This window comes from Leptodactylus fuscus, chromosome 6 (assembly GCF_031893055.1).
Source record: "Leptodactylus fuscus isolate aLepFus1 chromosome 6, aLepFus1.hap2, whole genome shotgun sequence".
Classification (NCBI taxonomy): Eukaryota; Metazoa; Chordata; class Amphibia; order Anura; family Leptodactylidae; genus Leptodactylus; species Leptodactylus fuscus.
In genome coordinates, this window is record NC_134270.1 from 1273509 (window position 1) to 1293525 (window position 20017).

At 37.3% G+C, this 20017-nt stretch overlaps 1 protein-coding gene across 1 annotated transcript; it reads right to left on the reverse strand.

The window, feature by feature from the left end:
• Positions 1 to 15467: 15467 nt before the first annotated feature.
• SOX9 (SRY-box transcription factor 9) lies at positions 15468 to 19630 on the reverse strand. Its single transcript, XM_075279251.1, has 3 exons — positions 18971 to 19630; positions 17109 to 17362; positions 15468 to 16590 (listed from the first exon to the last, which is right to left on the reverse strand). Exons 1-3 carry the CDS (start codon positions 19399 to 19401, stop codon positions 15821 to 15823), a joined length of 1455 nt encoding a protein of 484 aa, XP_075135352.1. The 5' UTR covers positions 19402 to 19630; the 3' UTR covers positions 15468 to 15820.
• Positions 19631 to 20017: the final 387 nt, after the last annotated feature.

Consider the following 20017-nt stretch of genomic DNA (forward strand, 5'->3'; position numbering starts at 1 on the left):
TGTAAGATGTATACATATGAGGTAGATACATATAGATATTAGGAAGAAAGTTATAATGTAGATAGATATAGATACAAGGTATAAAGGTATGAGATAGGTAGATATAGATAAGAGGTATATACATATAAGATATATAAACATGTGATAGGTAGTTATGAGGTATATATAGATATAAGGGGTATACACATGAAGTATATATAGATATAAGGTGTATACACATGAGGTATATAGATATAAGGTGTATACACATGAGGTATATAGATATAAGGTGTATACACATGAGGTATATAGATATAAGGTGTATACACATGAGGTATATATAGATATAAGGTGTATACACATGAGGTATATATAGATATAAGGTGTATATACATGAGGTATATAGATATAAGGTGTATACACGAGGTATATAGATATAAGGTGTATACACATGAGGTATATAGATATAAGGTGTATACACATGAGGTATATATAGATATAAGGGGTATACACATGAGGTATATATAGATATAAGGGGTATACACATGATGTATATATAGATATAAGGTGTATACACATGAGGTATATATAGATATAAGGTGTATATACATGAGGTATATAGATATAAGGTGTATACACGAGGTATATAAATATAAGGTGTATACACATGAGGTATATATAGATATAAGGTGTATATACATGAGGTATATAGATATAAGGTGTATACACATGAGGTATATATAGATATAAGGTGTATACACATGAGGTATATATAGATATAAGGTGTATACACATGAGGTATATAGATATAAGGTGTATACACATGAGGTATATAGATATAAGGTGTATACACATGAAGTATATATAGATATAAGGTGTATACACATGAGGTATATATAGATATAAGGTGTATACACATGAGGTATATAGATATAAGGTGTATATACATGAGGTATATATAGATATAAGGGGTATACACATGATGTATATATAGATATAAGGTGTATACACATGAGGTATATATAGATATAAGGTGTATACACATGAGGTATATAGATATAAGATGTATACACATGAGGTATATATAGATATAAGGTGTATATACATGAGGTATATAGATATAAGGGGTATACACATGAGGTATATAGATATAAGGTGTATATACATGATGTATATATAGATATAAGGTGTATACACATGAGGTATATATAGATATAAGGTGTATACACATGAGGTATATAGATATAAGGTGTATACACATGAGGTATATATAGATATAAGGTGTATATACATGAGGTATATAGATATAAGGTGTATACACATGAGGTATATATAGATATAAGGTGTATACACATGAGGTATATATAGATATAAGGTGTATACACATGAGGTATATATAGATATAAGGTGTATACACGAGGTATATAGATATAAGGGGTATACACATGAGGTATATATAGATATAAGGGGTATACACATGATGTATATATAGATATAAGGGGTATACACATGAGGTATATAGATATAAGGGGTATATACATGAGGTATATAGATATAAGGTGTATACACATGAGGTATATAGATATAAGGTGTATACACATGAGGTATATATAGATATAAGGTGTATATACATGAGGTATATATAGATATAAGGTGTATACACATGAGGTATATAGATATAAGGGGTATACACATGAGGTATATATAGATATAAGGTGTATACACGAGGTATATAGATATAAGGGGTATACACATGAGGTATATATAGATATAAGGTGTATACACATGAGGTATATATAGATATAAGGTGTATATACATGAGGTATATAGATATAAGGGGTATACACATGAGGTATATAGATATAAGGTGTATACACGAGGTATATAGATATAAGGTGTATACACATGAGGTATATAGATATAAGGTGTATATACATGAGGTATATAGCTATAAGGTGTATACACATGAGGTATATAGATATAAGGTGTATATACATGATGTATATATAGATATAAGGTGTATACACATGAGGTATATATAGATATAAGGGGTATACACATGAGGTATATAGATATAAGGTGTATACACATGAGGTATATATATATATAAGGTGTATACACATGAGGTATATAGATATAAGGTGTATATACATGAGGTATATAGATATAAGGTGTATACACGAGGTATATAGATATAAGGGGTATACACATGAGGTATATATAGATATAAGGTGTATACACGAGGTATATAGATATAAGGGGTATATACATGAGGTATATAGATATAAGGTGTATACACATGAGGTATATATAGATATAAGGTGTATACACATGAGGTATATATAGATATAAGGTGTATATACATGAGGTATATAGATATAAGGTGTATACACGAGGTATATAGATATAAGGTGTATACACATGAGGTATATATAGATATAAGATGTATATACATGAGGTATATAGATATAAGGTGCATACACATGAGGTATATAGATATAAGGTGTATACACATGAGGTATATAGATATAAGGTGTATACACATGAGGTATATATAGATATAAGGTGTATACACATGAGGTATATATAGATATAAGGTGTATATACATGAGGTATATAGATATAAGGTGTATACACGAGGTATATAGATATAAGGTGTATACACATGAGGTATATATAGATATAAGGTGTATATACATGAGGTATATAGATATAAGGTGTATACACGAGGTATATAGATATAAGGTGTATACACATGAGGTATATATAGATATAAGGTGTATATACATGAGGTATATAGATATAAGGTGTATACACGAGGTATATAGATATGAGGTGTATACACATGAGGTATATATAGATATAAGGTGTATATACATGAGGTATATATAGATATAAGGTGGATATACATGAGGTATATAGATATAAGGTGTATACACATGAGGTATATATAGATATAAGGTGTATACACATGAGGTATATAGATATAAGGTGTATATACATGAGGTATATATAGATATAAGGGGTATACACATGATGTATATATATATATAAGGTGTATACACATGAGGTATATAGATATAAGGTGTATATACATGAGGTATATATAGATATAAGGGGTATACACATGATGTATATATAGATATAAGGTGTATACACATGAGGTATATATATATATAAGGGGTATACACATGAGGTATATATAGATATAAGGTGTATACACATGATGTATATATAGATATAAGGAGTATACACATGAGGTATATATAGATATAAGGTGTATACACATGAGGTATATAGATATAAGGTGTATACACATGAGGTATATATAGATATAAGGGGTATACACATGAGGTATATAGATATAAGGTGTATACACATGAGGTATATATAGATATAAGGTGTATATACATGAGGTATATAGATATAAGGGGTATATACATGAGGTATATAGATATAAGGTGTATACACATGAGGTATATATAGATATAAGGTGTATACACATGAAGTATATAGATATAAGGTGTATACACATGAGGTATATATAGATATAAGGTGTATATACATGAGGTATATAGATATAAGGTGTATACACATGAGGTATATATAGATATAAGGTGTATACACATGAGGTATATATAGATATAAGGTGTATATACATGAGGTATATAGATATAAGGTGTATACACATGAGGTATATATAGATATAAGGTGTATACACATGAGGTATATATAGATATAAGGTGTATACACGAGGTATATAGATATAAGGGGTATACACATGAGGTATATATAGATATAAGGGGTATACACATGATGTATATATAGATATAAGGGGTATACACATGAGGTATATATAGATATAAGGTGTATACACATGAGGTATATATAGATATAAGGTGTATACACATGATGTATATATAGATATAAGGTGTATACACATGAGGTATATATAGATATAAGGTGTATACACATGAGGTATATAGATATAAGGTGTATACACATGAGGTATATATAGATATAAGGGGTATACACATGAGGTATATAGATATAAGGTGTATACACATGAGGTATATATAGATATAAGGTGTATATACATGAGGTATATAGATATAAGGGGTATACACATGAGGTATATAGATATAAGGTGTATACACATGAGGTATATATAGATATAAGGTGTATACACATGAGGTATATAGATATAAGGTGTATACACATGAGGTATATATAGATATAAGGTGTATATACATGAGGTATATAGATATAAGGTGTATACACATGAGGTATATATAGATATAAGGTGTATACACATGAGGTATATAGATATAAGGTGTATACACATGAGGTATATATAGATATAAGGTGTATACACATGAGGTATATATAGATATAAGGTGTATACACATGAGGTATATATAGATATAAGGTGTATACACGAGGTATATAGATATAAGGTGTATATACATGAGGTATATAGATATAAGGTGTATACACATGAGGTATATATAGATATAAGGTGTATACACATGAGGTATATATAGATATAAGGTGTATACACGAGGTATATAGATATAAGGGGTATACACATGAGGTATATATAGATATAAGGGGTATACACATGATGTATATATAGATATAAGGGGTATACACATGAGGTATATATAGATATAAGGTGTATACACATGAGGTATATAGATATAAGGTGTATATACATGAGGTATATATAGATATAAGGGGTATACACATGAGGTATATATAGATATAAGGTGTATACATGAGGTATATAGATATAAGGTGTATACACATGAGGTATATAGATATAAGGTGTATACACATGAGGTATATATAGATATAAGGTGTATATACATGAGGTATATATAGATATAAGGTGTATACACGAGGTATATAGATATAAGGGGTATACACATGAGGTATATATAGATATAAGGTGTATACACGAGGTATATAGATATAAGGGGTATACACATGAGGTATATATAGATATAAGGGGTATACACATGAGGTATATATAGATATAAGGTGTATATACATGAGGTATATAGATATAAGGGGTATACACATGAGGTATATAGATATAAGGTGTATACACGAGGTATATAGATATAAGGTGTATACACATGAGGTATATAGATATAAGGTGTATATACATGAGGTATATAGATATAAGGTGTATACACATGAGGTATATAGATATAAGGTGTATACACGAGGTATATAGATATAAGGTGTATACACATGAGGTATATAGATATAAGGTGTATATACATGAGGTATATAGCTATAAGGTGTATACACATGAGGTATATAGATATAAGGTGTATATACATGATGTATATATAGATATAAGGGGTATACACATGAGGTATATATAGATATAAGGTGTATACATGAGGTATATAGATATAAGGTGTATACACATGAGGTATATAGATATAAGGTGTATACACATGAGGTATATATAGATATAAGGTGTATACACATGAGGTATATAGATATAAGGTGTATATACATGAGGTATATAGATATAAGGTGTATACATGAGGTATATAGATATAAGGGGTATACACATGAGGTATATATAGATATAAGGTGTATACACGAGGTATATAGATATAAGGGGTATATACATGAGGTATATAGATATAAGGTGTATACACATGAGGTATATATAGATATAAGGTGTATACACATGAGGTATATATAGATATAAGGTGTATACACATGAGGTATATATAGATATAAGGTGTATATACATGAGGTATATAGATATAAGGTGTATACACGAGGTATATAGATATAAGGTGTATACACATGAGGTATATATAGATATAAGGTGTATACACGAGGTATATAGATATAAGGGGTATACACATGAGGTATATATAGATATAAGGTGTATACACATGAGGTATATATAGATATAAGGTGTATACACGAGGTATATAGATATAAGGTGTATATACATGAGGTATATAGATATAAGGTGTATACACATGAGGTATATATAGATATAAGGTGTATACACATGAGGTATATATAGATATAAGGTGTATACACGAGGTATATAGATATAAGGGGTATACACATGAGGTATATATAGATATAAGGGGTATACACATGATGTATATATAGATATAAGGGGTATACACATGAGGTATATATAGATATAAGGTGTATACACATGAGGTATATAGATATAAGGTGTATATACATGAGGTATATATAGATATAAGGGGTATACACATGAGGTATATATAGATATAAGGTGTATACATGAGGTATATAGATATAAGGTGTATACACATGAGGTATATAGATATAAGGTGTATACACATGAGGTATATATAGATATAAGGTGTATATACATGAGGTATATATAGATATAAGGTGTATACACGAGGTATATAGATATAAGGGGTATACACATGAGGTATATATAGATATAAGGTGTATACACGAGGTATATAGATATAAGGGGTATACACATGAGGTATATATAGATATAAGGTGTATACACATGAGGTATATATAGATATAAGGTGTATATACATGAGGTATATAGATATAAGGGGTATACACATGAGGTATATAGATATAAGGTGTATACACGAGGTATATAGATATAAGGTGTATACACATGAGGTATATAGATATAAGGTGTATATACATGAGGTATATAGATATAAGGTGTATACACATGAGGTATATAGATATAAGGTGTATACACGAGGTATATAGATATAAGGTGTATACACATGAGGTATATAGATATAAGGTGTATATACATGAGGTATATAGCTATAAGGTGTATACACATGAGGTATATAGATATAAGGTGTATATACATGATGTATATATAGATATAAGGGGTATACACATGAGGTATATATAGATATAAGGTGTATACATGAGGTATATAGATATAAGGTGTATACACATGAGGTATATAGATATAAGGTGTATACACATGAGGTATATATAGATATAAGGTGTATACACATGAGGTATATAGATATAAGTTGTATATACATGAGGTATATAGATATAAGGTGTATACATGAGGTATATAGATATAAGGGGTATACACATGAGGTATATATAGATATAAGGTGTATACACGAGGTATATAGATATAAGGGGTATATACATGAGGTATATAGATATAAGGTGTATACACATGAGGTATATATAGATATAAGGTGTATACACATGAGGTATATATAGATATAAGGTGTATACACATGAGGTATATATAGATATAAGGTGTATATACATGAGGTATATAGATATAAGGTGTATACACATGAGGTATATAGATATAAGGTGTATACATGAGGTATATAGATATAAGGTGTATATACATGAGGTATATAGATATAAGGTGTATACACGAGGTATATAGATATAAGGTGTATACACATGAGGTATATATAGATATAAGGTGTATACACGAGGTATATAGATATAAGGTGTATACACATGAGGTATATATAGATATAAGATGTATATACATGAGGTATATAGATATAAGGTGTATACACATGAGGTATATATAGATATAAGGTGTATACACATGAGGTATATATAGATATAAGGTGTATACACGAGGTATATAGATATAAGGTGTATACACATGAGGTATATATAGATATAAGGTGTATATACATGAGGTATATAGATATAAGGTGTATACACATGAGGTATATAGATATAAGGTGTATACACATGAGGTATATAGCTATATGGTATATATAGGTTTGCAGTATACATCTTCTGTGTACAGTTACAGACATGACACTCAGGGTATACAGCAGACATATTGGCCGGGCCTGACTCTCCTTATTTCGCCTTCTCTGCTCCATCTTTAGGGCACTGACTGTCTCGGAGCTGTGGATTGGCTGACAGGTATCATGTGACACATCATGTGACCCCACAGTAGCCTCTGTATTACCTATAGAGCCTGTGCTACTAGAGGAGGAGCTTGTGTCGCTATGGACGTCTCTCCATAGCAATCATCAGCTCATTACTAATGATATGTCGGGGTCCTGCGTCAGGGACCACCGCGCTCCCCATAAGCAGATCCTCCATTTTACTGTTACTTTGTAAAAGGGGGAGATTTATCAAATTGTCAAAAACAACCTGTTACCTGTAGCAACCAATCACAGCAGAGCTTTCATTTTGTGCCCCGTTTACCTTGACAGAATTTGAGGCAGATTCGGAATCAAAATCTGCACCAAATTCCTCCTGAATCTGCCTCACATTCATTTCAAAGGGAGGAAAAAATAAGCGTCCTGCTCCATTTTGTCACAGAACCCGCAGTGCGAGCCCCCCACCCATTAGGCCCTGTCGTCTGGGTCTAACCAGCGCAGGATCGGAAAGAAAATCAAAATATGAAGTGGAAGTCCACCTCAAATGTAGACGGCTAGCAGAGAAAAAGACGCCACATGACCTTTCTTCAGGCGTTTTCCGCCTGAAGAAAGCAATAGAAGTGAATGGGAGGCAAAAACCGTACATTTTTTTACGTGCGTTTTTTTTGCAAAAATAGGTGACGCCCTTTTTTTGAAAAAAAAAAAAACACGTGGAAAAAAACGTGACACGGTTTTTTCAGCCCATTGAGTTTACAGGAGGGCAAAAGAGCCTGGCTTTTTTTTTTAAAGCTGTTTTTACAACAAAAAAAAAAAAGCTCCAAAAAAGCTTGGCAAGGTCCAAAAAATTAATTAACTAATTAGGAAGCTTTTTTTTTCTGGTGCCAAAATAAGCCACATGTTATTTACGTGTGAACTAACCCTAGACTGATCTTATAAGGGCTCGTTCACACGTGAGGCAGTGGGGCGGGTTTTGACGAGCCGCGTCACTCTCGGATCAAAACCCGCCTGCCACCACCATCGCGGTCGCGGCTTTCCCCTCCACAGCCGGCTCAAATGAATGGGCCGAAATCGGAGGGTGTTGCCACTAGGCAGAAGCCGCGGCTTAGTGCGCTGCGGCTTCCGCCTGAAAAAAGGACAGCTCGCTTCTTTTATTCCTCTATCAGCAGCTGCCGATAGCGGAAAAAAGAAAGCTAGTGGTCTCCATAGACCACCATTGAAAGGGGCGGATTATGCTATTGCTCCTAGCTGGGCAGGAGGCAGCTCTAAGGGCTTGTTCACACATGGAGCCAAGTCAAAATATGGTCAAAACCCGCCTGCCACGATGTCGCGGTGGCGGCTTCCCCCACCCCGGAGTCGGCTCAAATGAATAGGCTGACGCCGGAGGTTGTGGCTGCCAGGCGGAAGCTGCGGCTCAGCGAGTTGCGGCTTCTGCCTGAAGAAAGAACGCTAGTGGTCTCCATAGACCACCATTGAAAGGGTGGATTATGACGTGGATTCCGCTGTCAAAATCCGCCCCTTTAGCCCCGTGTGAACTAGCACTAAATCAGCCCCTATAGTACTAATCTGAGTAGTTCACACGGGGCAAAAGGGGCGGATTTTGACAGCGGAATCCACGTCATAATCCACCCCTTTACAATGGTGGTCTATGGAGACCACTAGCGTTCTTTCTTCAGGCAGAAGCCGCAACTCGCTGAGCCGCAGCTTCCGCCTGGCAGCCACAACCTCCGGCGTCAGCCTATTCATTTGAGCCGACTCCGAGGTGGGGGACCGCGACCGCGACATCGTGGCAGGCGGGTTTTGACCATATTTTGACTTGGCTCCCTGTGTGAATGCAGCCTTAGAGCTGCCTCCTGCCCAGCGAGGAGCAATAGCAAGAGGCCTATGGATATTTCACAACTAGTTGCCAAATATTCCAACTTTTTAGAAACAATCCCAGCGAATTCGGGCAGATCTTGCATCAAAAGAGGGTTGGGCTTACAAAAATCTTGACCAAAAATAGGTGGTTTAGGATGATGCCAGGGTCGGGTTTTCCAGGGAGTCTTTTTTTTTATAAGTGCTGTACCTAGAAGTTTTGGGCTGGTTCCGATTCTGGATCACATGATCGGAACCAACCCCCAAGTCACCCTTCCTTCTCTTTCCTATCCTGTTTCACTTTAGTGTGCCAGCCCCATAGTACAGGTAACCCCGTAAACACGTTAAAAGAGGGAAGAGTTGGAGTGACTCCTTGATTTCAATGGGAGCCGTCTTTTTGGTCAGCATTTTGAGGTGGATACAGCCAGGGGTGAACCTACCCCTTTCGCGTGGCAGAGCGAAGGGGGCGTGGCGAAGTGAAGGGGGCGTGGCTTAGCGCCGTTCGCAGGCAGCGAGCAGGCACTGAGAAGACCTGCTCTCTGCCTGAGCGTGAGGGGAGGCTGCTGGAGCAGCGCTGCTTCAGTGGCCTCCTCAAACCACCGCTCGGTGCTAAGCCAGTCCAGGACAGCTTGTCCTGGACTGGCTTAGATAATCAAAAATGCCGCCCTCCCTGGGGTCCTGACATAGCTCCGCCTGAAGCGGTCGCTTCAGGTCGCCTCATGGAAGGTGCGGCACTGGATACAGCCTTAAAATCCTGACCAAAAAACTCCATGTGAACTCAGCCTTAGCCCACAACTCCCACGGAACGCCACGGAAAAAAATTGCAGCATTTTACAGTCAGAACAAAGTGGATGGGATTCTAGCAAATTCTATGCCCACCTTGCGGTAATAACCGTGCTGCGAACACGTGACAATTTCCAAAACCATCAGCTGTGGGGACGAAAAATCTGTCCATGGCGTCCACGCTCCTAGCATATGAGTTTGGCCACTGATCTGCTATCTTCAGGGGACACAAGGGTCATGCAGGAAGAAGATGAGGACAGACTTGTACCCTAGTATGGATAGGGGCAGAAGACAAAGCGGGAGGTGGCTCATCCTTGAAGAACATCTTCTCCATCCATCTGGTCGATGAAGAGCCCTGAGCAGATCTGGAGACCTACCTACAGAGACATGGAGAATACCACCAAGTGGACCCAAGACTAGAATGGGGGGATCTAGACATACAACGTGCTAGGAAGACCCCAGGTCCTTATGTCATGCAAGTATGGAGATCCTACAAGGTGGAAGTTTTGCTGAGAGACCTGTATCTTCAATAACCTTCCATTATCTCATAACCAGCGCTGGTCATGGACCACAATAATACGGTTTATGTGAAACAAATACCACAGAAAGTGGTTTGAGGGGAGAAGATCCTGGAGAAGGATAGTGAAGATGGAGGCACAAATGGTGGATAGGCCTAGTAATCCAGTTTGGGTAGATCACCAGTATCATTGTCTGATACATTGCTATAGAGTCAATTGTATCACACCAGCGTCGGACTGGCCCATGAGAGTACCAGAAGATCCGCCGGTGGGCCCAGGGTCTGACACAAAAACGTCCAGCTGAAGTCTGACCCTGTATCACCCCCATGTCTGATCATTTAGAATATGCAATAATCCAACGCGCATCACATCCCATAATAGCATAGTAAAGTCACAATGTTTCACCCGCAATAGTTGTATCTAGACAAAGAATTGATGTGACTGCCCGATGCAAATTCTCGTATTGGACCGCCACTATCCCAAGACTCTCATATACACAGAGGACACATGAAAGTGCGACCCCGAAGCAGCAACGAAAGCTCCAGCATAGGCACAGCGGTCGTCCGACTTATAACGTTGTTTGGGATATTTTGCCCCTAGATGGCGCCATCTCATTTAAATCTCCAGCGAACCCAAAATTTCATAGAGAAGATGAAATTCTAGGCACCTAGCCTCAGTGGGAAAGTGATGTATATGGGCATAGAGGATTGCTTCTCTGGGACTTGTAGTGCGCCCCTGGACATCTACACTATAAGTGCTTATATTTGAGAAGAATTATGGCAAATCAGCTATAAGTGGAGTTACAGCTATTGTGGCACTAGAAGTCCCAGCATTGCCTGCCAAAATAGTGGTAGGACTACAAGTCTCAGTATGCAAACATGCCATTCTATAGAAGTGAATACAGCATGGTGGGGGTTATAGTTACACGATGGCTGTACTACCTCCAGGTGCTGACTCCTGATATAGTATCTATCTATCTATCTATCTATCTATCTATCTATCTATCTATCTATCTCTCTCTCTCTCTCTCTCTCTCTCTCTCTCTATCTCTCCTATCTATCTATCTATCTATCTATCTATCTCCTATCTATCTATCTATCTATCTATCTCCTATCTATCTATCTATCTATCTATCTATCTCCTATCTATCTATCTATCTATCTATCTATCTATCTATCTATCTATCTCCTATCTATCTATCTCTTATCTATCTATCTATCTATCTATCTATCTATCTCTTATCTATCTATCTATCTATCTATCTATCTATCTATCTATCTATCTCTTATCTATCTATCTATCTATCTATCTATCTATCTATCTATCTCCTATCTATCTATCTATCTATCTATCTATCTATCTCCTATCTATCTATCTATCTCCTATCTATCTATCTATCTATCTATCTATCTATCTATCTATCTCCTATCTATCTATCTATCTATCTATCTATCTATCTATCTATCTATCTCCTATCTATCTATCTATCTATCTATCTATCTATCTCCTATCTATCTATCTCTTATCTATCTATCTATCTATCTATCTATCTATCTCTTATCTATCTATCTATCTATCTATCTATCTATCTATCTATCTATCTGGCCGATCCCGCTGACCATCTAATGTGTATGGACTCCACCTGAAATGGATTCCAACAGCCCAATCGCATAGAAATATATCTGGCAGTTCTTCACTTACCTCTCCCCATTGCAATCACACCAGATGAGCCGAGTCTGCCTATTTAAGGGATAGTGAAACTCGGGAGTGATATCTGAATGGCCAATACATTGGTATTGTATTGTATTGCAGTATTAGCTGCAATACCGGACACATCCTATGTTGAAGAGTGGCGCTGTTTCTAGAAGAAAGCGACTACAGTACGTTTGTCTAATCATATATGACAAAATGAATACACAAAATACGGTGTTAGTCATTGAGTGGCAAAAACAATGTTTTCCCTCTATCTGCTGTTGTCATCCCTGTCTATGGCTTACAAAAGACTGAGCGTGTCTATACTATGTATCAGGTTTTAGGCCCCATTGCAAATACTGTAAGGGGGCCCTTATCTTCTAAGTCAGGGGTAGGGAACCTTCGGCTCTCCAGCTGCTGTGAAACTACAACTCCCATCATGCTCCATTCACTTCCATGGGAGCTCCAAGAACAGCAGAGCAAGTATGCATGCTGGGAGTTGTAGTTTTGCAACCGCTGGCATGCCATACGTTCACTACCCCTGTTCTAAGTGCTGGTATGTTTATGTGTTAGAGGGACCTTTATGGCCCCTCCGGTTCCAGGGCTTGGTACCAACTGCTACCTCTCCTATAGCCATGCCCCTGCTATATATTACAAGTGTGTTTGGCTCACGGAACGTTCTAGAAAATCTCTGGGGACCATTTCTTATTCAGTTTGTGTCGGATTAGGGACATATTTTTGTGGGCTTTTGCAACTTTTTTTTCTACCTTGCACCAATTTTATTCATGTAGTGTTTTGCACTTTTTACACAATTGCATAGAAAGGTGATCACGATTTACTTGGTTCAGACAATGAAGACTAATTCATTGCTTGCAACTTTTTGAAAAGTTATCTTTTTGCTCAAGCCCGCACCACTTGGCTCCGAAACCCATCAAATAAAAATACTGGCACCATCACGCTAAAGCGTTGAGACAAAATTTATGATGCAGTGTGAGAAGGATTGATAGGTTTATCTTATAAAAAAATTTGAAAAAGAATTTTAAAAAATTCAATATTAGAAAGTAAGCTAAAGGGGCAAAATAAATAAATAAATAAAATAATAATAATAATAATAATAATAATAATAATAAATTTAAAAAAAAAATAAAAAATAAAAAAAATCAATATTAGAAAGTAAGCTAAAGGGGCAAAAAAATTAAATAAATTAAATAAATAGTAATAATAAATAGTAATTTAAAATAAAAATAAAAAACATTTAATATTAGAAAGTAAGCTAAAGGGGCAAAAATAATAATAATAATAATAATAATAATAATAATAATAATAATAATAATAATAATAAAAAATTAAAAAAAATAAAATAAAATAAAATAAAAAAATCGCCTGATGATAAATTGACCTCACTCGCTGATCATAGCCAAAGGGGCACAATACTCGATTAACCCCTTCTGCCCCTTCGCTTTAGTGGGGCTCGCAGCACCCGGACCCCATTGATAAGTCCTTTGATACTTATTTACCCCATTGGACACAAAGTAACAAAAAGACAAGAATTTCCTTCTTTTTAGTACATTGTTTTATATTTATTGCAAAACAATAATACACAAGAGGATAAGTTCACAGACAGAAAAAACAACAATAGAAAAAAAAAATCACAAAAACAAAAAAAATGATCCACGGACTTGGAAAGTCAGCTTTGTATAGGTTATTTAACTTAGAGGGAATTTTAAGGCCTACTTTTTGTAAGGAAGGCGTCCATCATGGAGTGCTCTATCTTGACATAGCATTTAACAAAAAAAATTGACCGTACCTTTAAAAAAAACATAATTTTTTTTTAAGCAAATGTTAAACTATTTGCCAAAGTCAAACTGCATTTTATATCAAATCGAATACATTTTTGCCAGAAATTGTGACAAAATTCACTAGAATATATAGATATATTTTTTACCAAAGTTCTTTTTTTTTTTTTTAATCCGATTTAGCAAACTGGAAAAATTTCACATGGGAATAAAAATTTAAAAAATCTCCCCTGCTATTTTATTTTATTTTTTTTTAATGTGAATTAGAGCATCTCGTAGGTTTACCATTAAGACTCAAGAAATCGGAACATAAAAAGAAGTCGGAGAAAGAAAAAAAAAAAAAGAAATACATTAAAAACCCATAATTTAACAAAAAGCGTACTTCTCAAAAAAAAGGCAAAAAAAAGTAAAAAAAAAAAAAAAATCAGCAGCATGCTAATATATATCTTTTTTTGTACAAAAGACTTTTTGTTAAAGTTTGGGAGTCCTTACTTAGCATTTTTTTTTTTTTTATCAAATATTATTATTTTTTTATTATAAAATAAATAATTTAAGAGCGTGACACATGGAGAAAAATTTTTGAAAAAAAAAAAATCCCCCAAATTTTATTTTATTTTATGTTTTAAAAAATTCTATCGCTTTTGCTGCTGGAGATGATTAGCAAGGGTGAAGGGCACTTGGATACAGGCTCGTACATTAGGCAACGTGTGAATTCTAATCTTCGGGCACAATGTTTCTAGATTGGCACTTGGGTATCAACTTGGAAATACATCCCGTTACAATCCACTGTCTGATTGACCATATGGCCAAAAACTGCTCAATAGTTAGACCAATAGGGTTGGTTTAAAAAAAAAAAAAAATTGGAAATTTTTGTTTTTTTACAAAAATATTTCCATTCGAATAAAAATTCAAACTACTCGAGCAGTTGTCGGAAAACAAGAGAACTTTTTTTTTTTTTTCTTACAATGTATTTTTTTTTCTTTCTAAAATATAAATGTATAAACCCCCATATAAAGGCAATAGAACATACACAGTACATACTAAAATAGATCAGATAGAGACTAGTCCTCACAGAGGATGTACAATTACAAAGTCTCTCCAAGAATCAAGTTGCTGGTTTTTGTTTTCTAAAAAGTATCTTCTCCTGTTGGATCTGCGGATACAGAGGTGACAAGAGAGTCCCGTTTAGAAGCGTTCCACCCATTCTCGCTGGCTGCCAGCAGAGGGCGACGAGCCACGCACACCTATGAAGAGGGCACTACTGGATGGCAAATTGTCTTTAGAAAGTCAATGGTCTATAGTCATTTGTCTAGGGCCTGGTGAGCTGTGTGTAGACTGGCTGCTCCCAATGTTGCGGGCTATGTGTCTGGGGGATAGATGGGACCCCCGTCGTGTCTGCGATAGGAGTGTACATGGGACGCTGGCTCGGGTTCATGTAGCTGAAGGTAGAGTAGAGGTTGGAGCTCTGGCCGGCGGCGTGGCTGTAGTAGGTGTTGGAGCCTTGGTGCTCGGTGTAGTCGTACTGTGAGCGTGTGATGGTTGGGTAAGAAGAGCCGTAATGGTTGAGGTTGAAGGAGCTGTAGTTGAGTTGTTGCGGGGAGTGTTGCTGCTGCTGGTCGCTGTAATGGCTTGGACTAAGCTGCTCCGTTTTGATGTGTGTCCTCTGCTGGGACTGGCTCTGCTCGCTGTTCAGAGTGGACAATGTGTGTTGTTGCTGGGACTGCTGCGGCGGCGGCTGCTGCGGCTGCTGTTGCTTAGACATCCATGCGTGCCCAGCCCCGTTGGTGGCGCTGTTTGTATTGGTGATGCCGTAACTGCCGGTGTAAGTCACCTGTGTGGAGGCGACTCCCGGGTGGCCGTTGGGTGGCAGGTACTGGTCGAATTCATTGACGTCAAAGGTCTCAATATTGGAGATCACCTCGCTGCTCAGCTCTCCAATGTCCACATCGCGGAAATCGATATGAGGGGGCTGGCGGCCGCTCTCTTGTAGGGTGCGACCCTCACGCTTCAGGTCTGGCTTGCCAGGCTGCACATCGGTTTTTGGGGTGGTTGGTGGAGTTGGTGGTCCTTGGGATTGACCTGCAGGAGAAAATAACCAAATTGTTACCCAATGTAGCAATAAGAATCCTACTATATAAAACCATAAATATCGGAATGTTCCCTTTACTTAGCACCATCTTAGCACACGTGCATCCTCAAGGAGCCAGCAGATAAGCTGGAGGGTCAAATAAAGTTTCCAGATCCAGGTAGGAGTGTGCTGGATATCTTATATCTCAGCTCCTCAAAGCCCACAAAGTCTCCTACAAGCAGGTGCCATATAACTCCGGTGATAACACCGCTAATCATTAACTCCAGATTTGTACAGTAAAATTAACTCAACAGATGCAGGGCAGAAGGCGCGGGCTTACAAATCTGCCAGGGCGCAATAGCGCCAGCCTGCAAGCCACCTGGTATTACTACAGCACCCCCAAGTGCCCCCTAGTCTATGGCATAGGCTCAATACTCCACATAAAACATGCAATAACTTATCAATACAATATCCAAGTGAAATCCAGATACAGCAGGCGTTTAGTGTTATGGGGGTCTGGTCTGCTTACCTGAATGTTCCCCTGGGGAGTGAACCTCGCTCATACTGGAGGCCGAATGTGGGGAGTCAGCCTGCAGAGCCTTGAAGATGGCATTGGGCGAGATGTGGGTCTGCTCAGAACCGTCTTCTTGCTCAGCCTGCCCGTTCTTGACCGACTTTCTGCGGCGTGGCTGGTACTTGTAGTCTGGATGATCCTTCTTGTGCTGGATTCTCAGTCTCTCGGCTTCTTCCACAAAGGGACGCTTCTCGCTCTCGTTTAGCAATCTACAATATGGCAAGGGAAAGACATATATATATCACTCTAGAGCAGAGAGGATATAGTCCACATATACGGTGTCATTCCTATATCCATTAGACTATATTATAGATGATTCTACATGGCAATATTATATTACTATACTGTAGTCTAATGTATGTAACTATTACACAGGTATATACATGGCTTTATTATATTACAAAACTAGGTTGTATGTATCTATATCAGTGTCATGTACAGACTTATACACGGCGTTGTTATATTACTATACTATGTTACAATATATTATATAGAACTATTGCAGCTCCATGTGCAGATGTATATATCGTATTAATAGATTACTAGTCTATGGGCCATATAGTATATGGAACTATTACAGCACAATGTAAAGATTTATGGATGACATTATTATATTGCAATATATTATATTCAATTATTATAACTCTATGCACATACTTATACATGGCTATTAGATTGCTATACTATATTGCAGTATATTGTTTAGAACTGTTATAGCACCATGCACATACTTATACATGGCTTTATTATATTACTAGATATCATTATTACTGCTCAATATACATAGGTATATAGGGAATTATTGTATTACTATACTATATTGCAGTATACTGTATACAAGTATTGCAGCTCCATGCACAGATTTATATAGGGCGTTATTATATTACTATACTATGTTGCATTATACTGTATACAAGTATTGCAGCTCCATGCATTATTATATTACTATACTATATTGCAGTATACTGTATACAAGTATTGCAGCTCCATGCATTATTATATTACTATACTATATTGCAGTATACTGTATACAAGTATTGCAGCTCCATGCACAGATTTATATAGGGCATTATTATATTACTATACTATGTTGCAGCATACTGTATGCAAGTATTGCAGCTCCATGCACAGATTTATACATGATATTATTATACTATGTTGCAATAATATATACCTATTGCAGCCCCATATAGATGTAACACTCAGACTGGATTACAATGTACATCAATGATTTTTAGCATAAATGCAGAAGTCATTTCAATGCTTTATACAATATTTAACCCTAAGAAGCTGCAGATTATATCTGAGCAGCTAAAATCTGAGGCCCTATTGCATGTATCACATAATCCAGCAATCCTAATCTGCAGAAGCAACAAGCCAGGGACTATCCTTCCAAGTGCATGCATGTAATTGTACAGCAGGAAGCCCTTCCAGCCATCAGATAAAGGTAGGATCAATCCTTTGAAGTGGTTGGAGTCATCCCTGCACTGCCAGCAAGTCACAAACCTCAGGCTACAGCCTAAACCACCTGAGCCCTCCAGCGGCCAAAACTACTCCACCAGCCCAGCAGGGGTTAAACACAAGGAAATGCCACAAGAAATCCACAATTAATTGCAATAGATGAGAATATCCAATAATAAGAGTTATACCTCCTGCATATACTAATGCGCAAGAGTGTAGTCGTAGTCGGGTATATCAGTACAAAAAGCACAACCACAGCAAAAATCCCAGAAACTGCAAAAATCCACAATGTCTGCAGAAATGCATCCATGCCCAGCTGGCATGGCCGCCCATAGAGTGCTACAGCAGGCACTTACCTCCACAGTTTGCCCAGGGTCTTGCTCAGCTCTGCATTGTGCAAATGGGGATACTGATCCGCAAGCTTCCTCCTGGCAGCCTGAGCCCACACCATAAAGGCATTCATCGGCCTCTTGACATGGGGTTTGCTCTTACTGGATCCATTGACCCTGACTGGCATGGGCACCAGGGTCCAGTCATATCCCTTCAGCACCTGGCTGACCGCCTCTCTGATGCAGACTGGGAACTTCTCATCCTCTGTCTCCTTCTTCATGTCAGGGTCCCCTTTGGGGAAAGTGTTCTCTTGGGGTCTGGTGTTCTCAGTGTCTGAGCCCGAGCCAGAGGGGCAGGGGGAGCCCGCAGAGTCCTCAGACATGGAGGGGCTAGGGGCCCCAGACATGCACTTGTCTTGCTCTTCTGTCATCTTCATGAAGGGATCCAAGAGATTCATGCGAAAACTGGGCAAAGGGGGATTGTAAGAATGAAATGTGAGGCAGAGGAGGCTGAAGAGGATGAGGAGGCTGCAGCTCACCCCTCTCTAAGGGTGGACTCTGGATCTGCAAAGTCTCTTATAAAGTAAATCATCAACCATATGGGAATGAAGACTCTGTCCAAGCTCCTGATGCGACTTCTGTGCGACTTCTGTGATTCCCAGCTCAGCTCAGGAGCCCAAATGCCAAGTCAACTTGTAAATCTGCTTTGTAAGAGTAGGCAAGGCTGGAATAAATAGCAGCAGATCCCTGCACAGCAGCCAATCCCAGGCCAGCAGGGGGAGGGGACTGGAGGGGAGGGGGGCTGAGTCTTCTGCTCTAGAAAGAAAAAAATCACAGGATTGAGAGGAGGAAAGTGGAGAAGTTGTCCTATGTAATGTGCTAAGTGTAGGGACAGATAGAGAGAAGTTGTTCTGTGCAATGTTCTAAGTGTAGGCACAGATAGAGAGAAGTTGTCCTGTGCAATGTTCTAAGTGTAGGGACAGCTAGAGAGAAGTTGTCCTGTGCAATGGCTAAGTGTAGGACAGATAGAGAGAAGTTGTCCTGTGCAATGTGCTAAGTGTAGGGACAGCTAGA

Bases quoted from the DNA above. Each gene is read 5' to 3' on its own strand.
- SOX9 (XM_075279251.1), bottom strand. From the start codon at position 19,401: ATGAATCTCTTGGATCCCTTCATGAAGATGACAGAAGAGCAAGACAAG. The intron at 17,363-18,970 runs GTAAGTGCCTGC...GCCATATTGTAG, and splicing joins ACCCTGGGCAAACTGTGGAG to ATTGCTAAACGAGAGCGAGA. The intron at 16,591-17,108 runs GTAAGCAGACCA...TTTCTCCTGCAG, and splicing joins CTCCCCAGGGGAACATTCAG to GTCAATCCCAAGGACCACCA.